We start from the raw sequence: 12,785 nt of genomic DNA, 5'->3' as shown, positions 1-12,785 counted from the left end.
TTCACCTCTTCATCTCTCTTCCTTAAACCCCTCTGTACCTTTTTAGGAGTGTTTTTTTATTGTTTTTATTTCTTGCCAGAGGCCGAAGTCTGTGTCTTTACTATTCAGTGTACTTAAAAACTCTGTGAGGGACGACAATATGTACAAGTTTGAAAAACACAAAGCTGATCATTTTGACGATTTGAACACAATGTTTGGTTTCCAGGCATGTCATGATAAGCATGCATGGTGTGACTAATAAGAGACTTTAACTCACTGTGAAATTAATTCTACTTATGCATTCACTGTGACAGACAACCTGCAATTTGTTTTAATGTTGTAGCTGACCGGTCCAAATCTTCTCAAGACTTTATAAGGTTAAGAGCAGAAGATCATCACCTGAACAGGGACTTGAACCCTGGACCCTCAGATTAAAAGTCTGATGCTCTACCGACTGAGCTATCCAGGCTCTGAAAATCACAGAAATGCTCGAGAATCCACATCAAATCAAAAGCCGTGATTTTTTTTGAAATTTGAATTTTTATGGTTCGGATGGCGTCAGAAAGTCTAACTAATGTGGTTAGTCTGTTCATCGATGACTTTCTGTTCAGAGGAAGGAGGTTGAAGTGACTTCCTGTCCCGTTCTTTTTTCTTTTTTTTTTACAGGGAATTTCCCTGCGGAAGGTTTTACTGCAGAACTACCTGTTTCCCAACAAGAAGAACAACCCGAAGAACGACCTGGCCGAGCTCGGAGCCACAGGTAGTAAAAGCACCGTGGAAAAACAGGACTGAAAAATGTATTCAGCAAAACCACAAACAAAAAGGAAAGAGTGAAAGTAAAATACAAGAATACAAAATAACAGAAAACATGACAATAATCCAAACAAGAGAGAGAGAGAGAGAGAGCTGTCAGTCATCCCACTGATGGACTTCCTGTTTAATCTTCTGAAAGGAAGTGACATCACAGCCAGGAAGTGTGAACACAGAGAAATGTTTGAACAAATAGCTGAAGGCTGCTGGTGAGACGGAAAGATTGAATGTGGATAAAAGCGATAAACTGATGATAATATTAATGATCAGTGATGTGAGTGTAGAGAAGTCGGTCTGATATGTGGATGTAAAAATGTGCACTGCTGGCAGTTTATTTAAATCTGAGGTGTTTTTTTTACACATTTTGAATTTTCCTGTTTAAATTCCCCGGAAACTTTTCTGATCATTTCATAGTAATCAGCTGATTTTTTTTTTTTTAGTCTTAAAGTACCAAAAATATTCTGACAGTTTTGTTTTTTGTTTTTTTCTCAGAAATGTTACTTGTTTATGAAAAATGACGCCGTAGTTTAAAGTGACGACAGACTTAAAAACAACCTCAAAATATATAAATGTAGAGAAACAAATAAATAAATGCAGAAATAGGTGGAGTTAAAAAAAATATATATTTTTTAAGTTTTATGTATTAAAATGTAGAAATATATTCAATTTCATGATGGTCAAAGTAGGTTTTTTTTTATTCATTCATGTTTTAAATTTGGGTTTTTTTGCATTTATTTATTTATATAATTTTTCAAAATAGCCTCTGATGTTCAGCAGTAAACAACATTTTGCTGCTCGGACTGTGTTGAAGATATCCTGATAATTTACATGTAAAATACCTGATAATTGTTAATGAAGCGTGCAGTATGATTATGAGACTTTGCTTGACTTGCCGTCTGGTGAAAGTTTAAGAACCTGATGACCAGAGAATCCTAATTTTTCTTCTATTTAACACAATAATCTGTGTTTGTGCGTCAGGCGTGGAGCAGGAGCGCGACTGGGCGGCGGTGGCGACGATTCAGTGTCGTCTGGACCGCGAAGGAGGAACGAAGCTCTTCACCGACCTGGTGATGAGCACCAAGAACGACAAGATCTTCCAGGAGAGCATCCAGCTGGCCATCTGTCTGCTGGAGGGAGGCAACACCGAGATACAGGTCACACACACACACACACACACACACACACACACACACACACACACACACACACACACACACACACACACACACACACACACACACACACACACACACACACATTTGATGTGTGATTTGATGTTGGACTTAGACTTTGAACTGGTTTAGTCTTGACTTTAGACTTAGTTTTGGGCCGGATTTCAACTCAATTTTAGACTGTTTCAGTTTTGGACTTGAATTTGGACTCTTTCAGACCTGGTTTTTGATCGTGTTTAATCTTTGGATATTTGGAGGGTTTTAGACCCAGTTTTGTTCCTGACCTCTGACTTATTTTAGACTTGGTCTTTGTTTTGGACTTGAATTCGGCTTCTTTCAGACTTGATTTTGGACTCAGTTTAAGACTTAGTTTGGACTTGTGTTCAGATTAACTTTAGACTCGGTTTTGAACTTTGTAGATTTGGTTTGACTTGAACTTGGACCGTTTCAGACCTGAAGATGAATCCGACTGGATTGTAAGTTAACCTGCTCGTCTCTCGCTTCCCGTCCGTCTCCTGCAGAACTCCTTCTACAAACTGATGATGGGCGACAACAAGTCCGAGAAGTTTTTCAAAGTCCTTCACGACAGGATGAAAGAAGCTCAGACGGACATTAAAGCCACCGTTTCGGTGAACGTGGGCGAGATGACGCACAAGGCCAACGAGAAGGAGCTGGAGAACGGTGAAGTTAACGGTGTTCCCTGTAGGATACGACACGCCTTCACTTTTATTTAACTTCTTTGTATATAATTATGTTTATGTAACAGATTTTTATTCTATTTTATTTATTCTAGTCTCCATCTGGACGGTTTACTCTTTGTTTTTTTAGAAGTAGTTTGGTTTTCATTTGTTTTTGTAAAGTTTGTGTTTTTTTATTTTTTATTATTATGTTTCTCTTTTCTTTTAAAAAAGGTGGTTCTTCAGCACTCGTACTTCCTGGTTCGGCAAGTCTCCCGTTGCTGGTCCAGGGTCAGCCCATCGCTCCGGTCACAGGTGCCGCCGCCCTGCCGGTCCAACCGGCAGCAGAGCAGCGGGAGGTGGAGACGGAGATGGGACCAGCTGTTATCATCATGAAGCCCATCCTCAGGTTCCTGCAGCTGCTCTGTGAGAACCACAACCAGGACCTGCAGGTTAGTTTACATTAACTAGTTAATTAACCTATAACCAACCAAGACCTGCAGGTTAGTTTTCACTAACTAACCAATAACCAACCAGGACATACAGGTTCATTTACATTAACTAACCTATAACCAACCAGAACCTTCAGGTTAGTTTGTATTAACTCACCAACCAGGACCTACAGGTTAGTTTATATTAACGAATGAACAATTGCTAACTAATCATTTGAGTATATGAACATGAGCGTGTTTGAAAAAATACAGGGATTTTGATTTGAAACATTGACTTTTAATTTGAAATGGACACAGGAAGTTGCATCATTCAGCCAACCAACAGCGTTATTCACTTCAATCCGGTCGGTTCTGGTTTTTATACCACCCTCTGGTGGCCGTTAGAGGAAGTGCAGCCGCTCCTCGACGATTCGAGGTTTGAACGAATGCGTTTGTGACTTTGTGTTTTGGTCAGAACTTCCTGCGCTGCCAGAACAACAAGGCCAACTACAACCTGGTGTGCGAGACGCTTCAGTTCCTGGACATCATGTGCGGCAGCACCACCGGCGGGCTGGGCCTGCTGGGCCTCTACATCAACGAATCCAACGTCCACCTGATCACCCAGACGCTGGAGACGCTCACGGAGTACTGCCAGGGCCCCTGCCAGGAGAACCAGGTAGAAATACACCGTTTTATTCATCATAAATATCAACAGATGGGATTTAAAGAGTAACATAAATAAATAAATGCAGAAATAGATGAAGAGTTAAAATTTCTATCTGTTAAAGTTTTATGTATTAAAATAGTGGAAATATATTCAATTTCTATATTATCAAAGTAGCTTTGTTTCATTTATTCATGTTTTTAATTCGGGTTTTTTTGCATTTATTTATTTATACCTAGAAAACAACATTTTGCTGCTCGGACTGTGTTGAAGATATCCTGATAATTTACAGATAAAATACATAAATAAATGTGATATAAAGAGTAACAACACATCTGGAATGAGATGCTAGTGTTGCCCCCCCTGTGGTGGAAATAACTTACTATACCACGCCAGTGTTTGATTCATCTGGGTGTAATCAGGTGGTTTTTTTTTTTTTTTAGATGGGAGAGATTACCATGAGTCGTCTACAGAGTGTTGCATTATGGGTTGTTGTAGGATTCACGTTGCTTAGCTGGCGACTTATAGTCTTTAATTCAGTCAAATTTAGAACGTTTTCGGGAGAAACACCTTTCACAGCTTCTCCTGACGTCTCTATGAGGGGACGGAGAAAGTCCGAATTAAAACCCCGAGCGCCGTCAGAGGAATTGAATTCGGAGAGGAAACGGACTCGTTGTAGCTCCGCCCACCAATGAGGAACTAACGTCCCGCCATCGTCTGGATTTCTGCGTTGTGTGTTCTCGTTCCAGACGTGCATCGTGACCCACGAGTCCAACGGCATCGACATCATCACCGCTCTGATCCTCAACGACATCAGCCCTCTGTGCCGCTACCAGATGGAGATGGTGCTGCAGCTGAAGGTACGAACGCTCGCCGTGCGCCGACCCGACCCGGCGGAACCGACGCGGTTCTGATGAAGACCGGTTGCGCGTGAGGATCGTCCGCTCCGCACGTCGGGTTTTGATGATTTCCAGAGAAAATGTTCGTATACTCTTAAGATACGGGATGTTTTGACTGCTTGCTGTGTTCCTCTCCTGTTGCCAGGACAACGCCTCCAAGCTGCTGTTGGCTCTGATGGAGAGTCGCCATGACAGCGAGAACGCCGAGAGGATCCTGTTCAACCTGCGGCCGAGAGAGCTGGTCAGAGTCCCAAACCAGATGTTTCAGGAAGCTGCTGTTAAGAGGTCGGAGGTCATGTGGAGATAAAAAAAAAAACAACCTGTGTGTGTGTGTGTGTGTGTGTGTGTGTGCGTAGGTGGAGGTGATAAAGAAGGCCTACCAGCAGGAGACGGAGTGTGAGGAGGTGGAGGTTTCTCCCCGGGAGGTCGGACACAACATATACATCCTGGCTCAGCAGGTGACTGAAACGCCAGCTCCTGATTGGCCGCCTGGATTTCCTGGATCACTTGTTTGTAAACGAGACTTTTGTTTGTTTGTTTGTTTGTTTGTTTGTTTGTTTGTTTGCAGCTGGCGAGACACAACAAAGTCCTGCAGAACCTCCTGAAACCTCAGAAGAAGACGAAAGAGGGAGAGGAGGGCATCTCCTCCATGGTAAACATCCAACCGCTCATCCAACCATCAGTTCATCCAACCATCAGTTTATCCATCCATCCATCATCCAACCATCCATCATCCATCCATCCATCCAACCATCTACCCACCCATCCATCCATCCATCCATCCATCCATCCATCCATCCATCCATCCATCCATCCACCCATCCAACCATCCATCCATCCATCCATCCATCCATCCATGCATCTATCTATCCATCCACCCATCCAACCATCCATCATCCATCCGTCCATCCAACCATCCACCCATCCATCCATCCATCCATCCATCAACCATCCATCCATCCATGCATCCATCCACCCACCCACCCATCCAACCATCCATCCATCCATCCATCCATCAACCATCCATCCATCCATCCATCCATCCATCCACCCACCCACCCATCCAACCATCCATCCATCCATCCATCCATCCATCCACCCATCCATCCATCCATCCATCCATCCATCCATCCATCCATCCGTCCATCCATCTATCTATCCATCCACCCATCCATCCATCATCCAACCAATCGTCCATCCATCCCCTAACACTTCCTGTTTGTGTCTCTACAGTTGAACCTGAACAACCGTCCTCTGTCCCAGATGTTGAAGTCTTCGGCTCCAGCTGCAGTCGTGGAACAAGATCCTCTGGAGTACTACGACCTGCTGACCTCCCAGATAGAGGTACTAGTACTACAAGTACTACAAGTACTACCACTAATACTACTGTTAGTACCATGTTGCAGCACTGAATGTCTGTCGCTGACGTCACGTGACCGATGCGTGTTTGTGTGTTCAGATTGTGCGCGACGACCGCAGCATGGAGCAGATCGTGTTTCCCGTTCACCCCATCTGTGAGTTTCTGACCGAGGAGTCCAAGATCCGCGTGTTCAACACCACGGAGCAGGACGAGCAGGGGTCAAAGGTCACGCACTTCTTCGAGCAAACCTCCTTCCTACACGGAGAGATGGAGTGGCAGAAGAAGCTGCGGAGTGAGTTCAGACGGATGCTTTCCATTCAGGGGAGGGGGGGGGGGGGGTACGAAACCGTGGAGCAGGGTCACTGAGCATGTGTGTGTGTGTGTGTGTGTGTGTGTGCGTGCGTGTGTGTGTGTGCGTGCAGGTATGCCGGTGCTGTACTGGTTCTCCAGGAGGATGAGTCTGTGGGGAACCATCTCCTTCAACCTCGCCGTCTTCATCAACCTCATCATCGCCTTCTTCTACCCCTACAACTCCGGACAAGGTACTACTGCAAGTACTACACCTACTGCAAGTATTACACCTACTGCAAGTACTACACCTACTGCAAGTATTACACCTACTGCAAGTACTACACCTACTGCAAGTACTACACCTACTGCAAGTAGTACACCTACTGCAAGTACTGCAAGTACTACACCTACTGCAAGTATTACACCTACTGCAAGTCCTACATGTGCTGCAAGTACTACACCTACTGCAAATACTGCCCCATCTCCAAAAAAGTAGTAGCACTACTATCACTAATATAAACAGAATGTGATGATTTATAAATCATGTAAACTCATATTTTAATTGAAAATAGAACAAAAAAGCAACAAATGTTGAAACTGAGACATTTTATTGTTTTAAGAAAGATATGGGCTCATTTTGATGGTAGCAACAAGTCTAAAACTATAAAATTAAAAAAACAGACACAAGTCTGTCAGTGGAAATCACTGCATGGGCTCAGGAACACTTCTGAAAACAGTTGTCTGTGAACACAGTTCATGATTCTGGAACTTCTCTGTGGTTCTCCTCCTCCCAGCCGGAGCGATCGATGACTCCCTGCTGCTGATGCTCTTCTGGATCCTCACCGGTCTGTCGGTCCTGTGTTTGTTCTCTCAGCGTTACGGCCTGCAGCCGCTCACCCTCGCTCTGATCCTCCGCTCCATCTACCACCTGGGCATCGGCAACACGCTCATCCTGCTGGGCTCGCTCAACGTAAGGCACATCCGGGCATCACAGACCCCGCCCACAAGGGACACCTGGGCATCACAAACCCCGCCCATAAGGGGGACACCTGGGCATCACAAGCCCCGCCCACAAGGGGACACCTGGGCATCACAAGCTCCGCCCATAAGGGGGACACCTGGGCATCACAAGCCCCGCCCACAAGGGGACACCTGGGCATCACAAGCTCCGCCTATAAGGGGACACCTGGGCATCACAAGCCCCGCCCACCTTTATTGGAAAACCTGTTCACTGGGAACATTTTCTGTCCTTTGACTTCCAAATCCAGTTACTTTCATCTGTTTACATCCTTTAATTGATTTTTTAAAGCTTTTTACAGTTTGTTTTTATTTACTCAGAGTCGCCACGGTTGCATCTGACTATTTTTTATAATACTGTTACTTTCTTTTTTTTAAGTACCAATTTCTGTTTTCTAGATTAGTTAAACGTAGCTCCTGAGTTTTAACTCCCCGTGTTTGGAATCACCGAACTGGTTGAGTTTTCAGGATAAATTGCGTTGATATTTGATATTTCTTCTTTTTAAAATACTCTGCTGTGATTGGACGTCGATGCGTCTCGTCATTTCCGGTTGCCCCTCCAGCACCATGACGACCGGCTGCTTTTCTCTCTCTCCGTGTGTTTCACCAGCTGATCAACAAGGTGGTGTTCGTGGTGAGCTTTGTGGGGAACAACGGGACCTTCATCATGGGCTACAAGGCCATGGTGATGGACGTGGAGTTCAACTACCACCTGGCCTACGTGCTCACCTCCACGCTGGGCCTCTTCGTCCACGAGCTCTTCTACAGCATCCTGGTAAACCCGAACACCTTCGATGACGTTTGCGTCGTTTCTGGAGGAGTGAGAATAGCTTGACGTTCTCTGCTTCCCGTTCAGCTCTTCGACCTGATCTACCGCGAGGAGACGCTCTTCAACGTGATCAAGAGCGTGACGCGCAACGGTCGCTCCATCCTGCTGACGGCGCTGCTCGCCCTCATCCTCGTCTACCTCTTCTCCATCGTGGGCTTCCTCTGCCTGAAGGAGGACTTCATCATGGAGGTGGACCCGCTGGCGCAGATCGCTGCAGGTAAAACTGAGGGAACGTTTTGGTTTTTACCTGCAGTCAGAACCACAGGCTGAATATAAAAGTGTTCGTAGCTTCCGGGTCTGGAAAATGAGGCCGATTGCAGAAAGTGTCTTCAGCTGCAATACCAGCGAGTGCCACTAGAGGTCAGCTCCAAAAAGCCTCCGGCTCCATAGACTCCCATTCAACTTCTCTCATCAAATCCAAAGTGAATAAAATGTGTCCATCAGTTATCTCGGTGTTGTTAGCTAAAGTCACTCCTTCTTATTAGTTTTCTGGAGGTCCATCTGAAAATAATCCCTCATTCATTAGAAAAGAAGATTCAAGAACACCTGTTTTGGGGGGCGTGTCTTGTTTTTTGATTGATAGGCCTGTGGTGCAGTCAGGTTACAGCTATCGGTGAGCGGGACGTAGTATCGTCATGGTTTCCAATCAGATCGGTCAGATCCACCGCTTAGCTCCACCCCCTAACCCCCCACCCCCAGCTCATCCAAAAATGTTAAATGTAGTTTATTAGGCTGTGAGCTAGTTACCGTTGTTGTTAAATATATTCTTTAGCATCTGCAAACAGTATTTAGACGTGTATTTAATATGTAGTTTCAGCTTTCTAGTCAGTGAAAGTTTAACGTTTGAGTGTGAACCCTGTCGAGCAAAAATTAAATCAGTCGTATCGTCGGCAGTTCGTCTCCTCAGTTTTGTTTCCGGTGTTTCTGTCGGCAGCTCAGTTCTCTTCTGTCCCGCAGCTCCTGAACACACCGAGGCCTCGCAGGATTTCCTCGAGTCGTGCACCGCGGACGGAGTCAGCTGCACCGCGGAGACCGACGTCGCCGAGGAGGAAGGTGAGCGACGGTCTCAGGCGGCTTCCCGTCGGCGTGTTTTCAGCTCGTTTTTCACGTGATGTTTGCGTGTTTCAGACGAGTCGAACACGGAGCGGGCGTGCGACACTCTGCTGATGTGCATCGTCACGGTGTTGAACCACGGTCTGAGGAACGGAGGAGGAGTCGGAGACGTTCTCCGGAAACCTTCCAAGAACGTGAGGAAGTCGTTTTTACTGCCCTCTGAAGGCGAAAAGAAGCAACTACACATCATATATTAACAATAACACGACATAAATAATACAAAAAAACTCATTGTGAATCGTCCGTTGGTGGGTTTTTTTCAGGAGCCGCTGTTTCCCGCCCGCGTCGTCTACGACTTGCTCTTCTACTTCATCGTCATCATCATCGTCCTCAACTTAATCTTCGGCGTCATCATCGACACTTTCGCCGACCTGAGGAGCGAGAAGCAGAAGAAGGAGGAGATCCTGAAGACCACGTGTTTCATCTGCGGTGAGTTTCTGACCAATCGGCCGACAGCAGGGAGACACTCCGACCAATCGGCCGACACGTCCTGCTCGTCGACCTGGAAGACAAAGCGTCTGACTGTCCGTTTGTCCCCCTGCAGGTCTGGAGAGAGACAAATTCGACAACAAGACGGTGTCGTTCGAGGAGCACATCAAACTGGAGCACAACATCTGGAACTACCTGTACTTCATCGTCCTGGTGCGCGAGAAGAACAAGACGGACTACACGGGACCGGAGAGCTACGTGTCTCACATGATCAAGGTGGACGATCTGTCGGAATTTCAAAAAAGGTAGCGGAGAAAAACACGGCCGACGTCCCGAGTCACTAACGTCTCCTTCTGTTTTCAGAACAACAACCTGGACTGGTTTCCGCGGATGCAGGCCATGTCGCTGGTGGTAACCGACGGCGACGGGGAGCAGAACGAGATGAGGATGTTGCAGGACAAACTGGCGTCAACCATGAAGGTGGTGATCACGCTGACGACGCAGCTGACGGAGCTGAAGGAGCAGGTACTAGCATACGCGGGGGAGAAGGGGGGGGGAGGGACACGGTCGCGGGTTCGAGTCCCGCCTCGACCACCTGGACGAGTTCTAGAGCGTCACACCTGTTCACGCATGTTCACACCTGTTCATGCGTGAACAGGTGTAAACAAATCAGAACAGGTGTAAACAGATGAGAACAGGTGTGAGGGTCTTCAGGTGGTGGAGGTGGGACTCGACCGTCGAATAATCCAATAAAAGCTGGTGTTGATGATGCTCCATGTGGACTCACCACTTCCTGTGTCCAGATGACGGAGCAGAGGAAGAGGAGGCAGAGGATGGGCTTCGTGGACGTCCAGCAGGGAGGGAGCGCCACGCTGCCTCCCAGCGCCGCCGGAGGAAACCACCAGGTGTACAAATCCTAGAGACTCTGAGGAACTCTGCGAAGGTGTGTGTGAAGCCTCCAGCTGGACTGACGGACAGAAACCTTCACACAGAGGAAAACACTAGAAGACCAGGAAGCCGAGGGAACGTTTCAGACTCAACACACTGACGTAGTCTTTGATTCATTTTAATATCGATCCGTGTAAACGACAGAAAGTCTCTGAGCTCCATGTTGGACGTCCACTGATGAGGCTGGAGAGGAAACGGTTCAAGTAGAATGAAACGTCTGGGTCGCCGTCAGTCCGCTTTGAAACCTGCAGCTTCAACAGGACTCAGACAAACTAGTCCTCATCTTAAACCAGGTCTAAAACCAGGTCTGAAACCTGGTCTGAAACCAGGGCTGAAACCAGGTCTGAAACCAGGTCTGAAACTAGGTCTTAAACCAGGGCTGAAACCAGGTCTGAAACCACGTCTAAAACCTGGTCAGAAACCAGGTCAGAAACCAGGTCTGAAACCACGTCTGAAACCTGGTCTGAAACCAGGGCTGAAACCAGGTCTGAAACCAGGTCTGAAACTAGGTCTTAAACCAGGGCTGAAACCAGGTCTGAAACCACGTCTAAAACCTGGTCAGAAACCAGGTCTGAAACCAGGTCTGAAACAAGGCCAAAATCCATCCAAAACCAGGTCCAAATCAGAGTTTAAAACCAGTCTAAAATTAGGCTAAAACCTGTTGGACACCAGGTCTTAAACAAGGCTAACACCCGTCTGGAACCAGGTCCAAAACGGAGCTATAAACCAATCCAAAACCTGTCTGAAACCAGGTCCAAATTATAGTTCCAAACCAGTTTAAAGCAAAGCTGAAAACCAGTCCAGAACCAGGTTTAAAACAGAGTTCAAAACTAGTCGAAAACTAACATCAACTTCATTGAAGACGTTGGATGTACAGTTTCTTTTTTAAGTTTTCCTGGTTCCCACACATGGAAACAAAACTATAGATGGCAGAGTGCAGCCACCGGGGGGCGCTGCAGGAGGAGGTTAACACGGTTTACTGCCATTTCTTTGGACTTTCAAGATGGAGCCAGAACTGAATTATGAGACGCAGGTGCCAGTAAAATCCAGCTGCTTCATCTGGACATTTTTTTGATTCTCTACGGTGTCATTAAAAAAAGTTTTGTTTTTTTTATTTTGTAAGCGATATATATATATTGGTTTAATTGTGACATATTTAAGGAGCTCTCATTTAGGTTTTTTTAACACTGTTATGTAGCAGAGTACCGACACTGGATTATAAAATGATAGGCCCGAGCGGGGAGGAAGAGGAGGACCACACACCTTCAAAATAAGAGCACGATGAAGAAGAAACATGCATGTTTTTTTTTCTCTATAAAAATCTGCAGTGAAGTTTAATTTATTCCACTTTAAATATCAAGTTAAAATGCAAACATTAGATTTAAGTGCTTTCAGGTTTGTGGTTTTACTCAGATCTTCAGGACGTGTAGAGCAGCTGGTGTTTCTTTAAATAAACTACGAGTTGTTTTTGAGTTGTACAAAACTGAAAAAAAAACCTTTCTGATAATCCTGGAGAAAAAAAAAATCAAAAATACTGTCATTAAATTATAAAAGGTAAGTTTATTTGGGGTAGAAGCTGAAAACATGAGATGTGACGGAGGAACGCTGTGACATTTCCTAACATTTACACGTGAACGGTCCTGTTAAAGATATTTTATCGATGGAGACGCAAAACATGAAATTATCACATCTGCAGGAATATTAACGTGTAGACTGTGAAAGAAATCTGTTTTACTATTTAATAAAACAAACAATTACAATTATGCTATAGTGTGACTTTTTATTATCACATTTTATGACGACATGCTATAGTATGACTTTTTTTTTATCATATTTTGGACGACGATAAAAAAGGCATGTCGTCTAAAATATGATAAAAAAAAATTAAAAAAACGATATACTATAATACAATAAGTAATATTATTGTTGGTTAAAGTGACACTGACTGATATCTTTTTGACGCAACAAATGAATCGATTAATAAAAATTGACAGGTTAAGAAATAAAAACAATGCTGAGCAGTCAGTAGGTCAGATAGAAGACTTCATATAACTTTGTACTTTAACGTCCTTTCTATTTATTTACATGATTCATAATCCTCCAACATCAGCTTCCTGTTAGCTACAACTAGGTTTTATTTTACAATCAACATCTGCTTGGTGCAAG

The 12,785-nt window shown here is 45.0% G+C and overlaps 1 protein-coding gene and 1 non-coding gene across 3 annotated transcripts in view; one reads left to right on the top strand and one right to left on the bottom strand.

Moving 5' to 3' along the window:
* Nucleotides 1-12,382, top strand: part of itpr3 (inositol 1,4,5-trisphosphate receptor, type 3) — a 43,814-nt gene extending 31,432 nt beyond the window's left edge. For both annotated transcript variants that reach the window (XM_069177771.1, XM_069177770.1), the window contains 21 exons: nucleotides 646-739; nucleotides 1,768-1,943; nucleotides 2,483-2,642; nucleotides 2,873-3,090; nucleotides 3,545-3,745; nucleotides 4,483-4,593; nucleotides 4,778-4,873; nucleotides 4,989-5,090; nucleotides 5,201-5,284; nucleotides 5,866-5,976; nucleotides 6,092-6,284; nucleotides 6,415-6,534; nucleotides 7,078-7,253; nucleotides 7,911-8,075; nucleotides 8,157-8,346; nucleotides 9,087-9,182; nucleotides 9,258-9,376; nucleotides 9,506-9,671; nucleotides 9,787-9,947; nucleotides 10,035-10,196; nucleotides 10,475-12,382. In XM_069177771.1, coding sequence (XP_069033872.1) covers nucleotides 646-739; nucleotides 1,768-1,943; nucleotides 2,483-2,642; nucleotides 2,873-3,090; nucleotides 3,545-3,745; nucleotides 4,483-4,593; nucleotides 4,778-4,873; nucleotides 4,989-5,090; nucleotides 5,201-5,284; nucleotides 5,866-5,976; nucleotides 6,092-6,284; nucleotides 6,415-6,534; nucleotides 7,078-7,253; nucleotides 7,911-8,075; nucleotides 8,157-8,346; nucleotides 9,087-9,182; nucleotides 9,258-9,376; nucleotides 9,506-9,671; nucleotides 9,787-9,947; nucleotides 10,035-10,196; nucleotides 10,475-10,591 — 3,018 coding nt within the window. In that variant the 3' untranslated portion in view covers nucleotides 10,592-12,382. The remainder of the gene's footprint in view (nucleotides 1-645; nucleotides 740-1,767; nucleotides 1,944-2,482; nucleotides 2,643-2,872; nucleotides 3,091-3,544; nucleotides 3,746-4,482; nucleotides 4,594-4,777; nucleotides 4,874-4,988; nucleotides 5,091-5,200; nucleotides 5,285-5,865; nucleotides 5,977-6,091; nucleotides 6,285-6,414; nucleotides 6,535-7,077; nucleotides 7,254-7,910; nucleotides 8,076-8,156; nucleotides 8,347-9,086; nucleotides 9,183-9,257; nucleotides 9,377-9,505; nucleotides 9,672-9,786; nucleotides 9,948-10,034; nucleotides 10,197-10,474) is intronic.
* trnak-uuu (transfer RNA lysine (anticodon UUU)) lies at nucleotides 376-448 on the bottom strand. Its single transcript has one exon. It is a non-coding gene; the product is annotated as a tRNA-Lys (tRNA).
* Nucleotides 12,383-12,785: the final 403 nt, after the last annotated feature.

Source organism: Embiotoca jacksoni, unplaced genomic scaffold (assembly GCF_022577435.1).
Source record: "Embiotoca jacksoni isolate LCO1_2020_lvr unplaced genomic scaffold, fEmbJac1.0.p SCAF_77, whole genome shotgun sequence".
NCBI classification, from domain to species: Eukaryota; Metazoa; Chordata; class Actinopteri; family Embiotocidae; genus Embiotoca; species Embiotoca jacksoni.
This window is presented reverse-complemented; position numbering and strand designations above follow the sequence as displayed.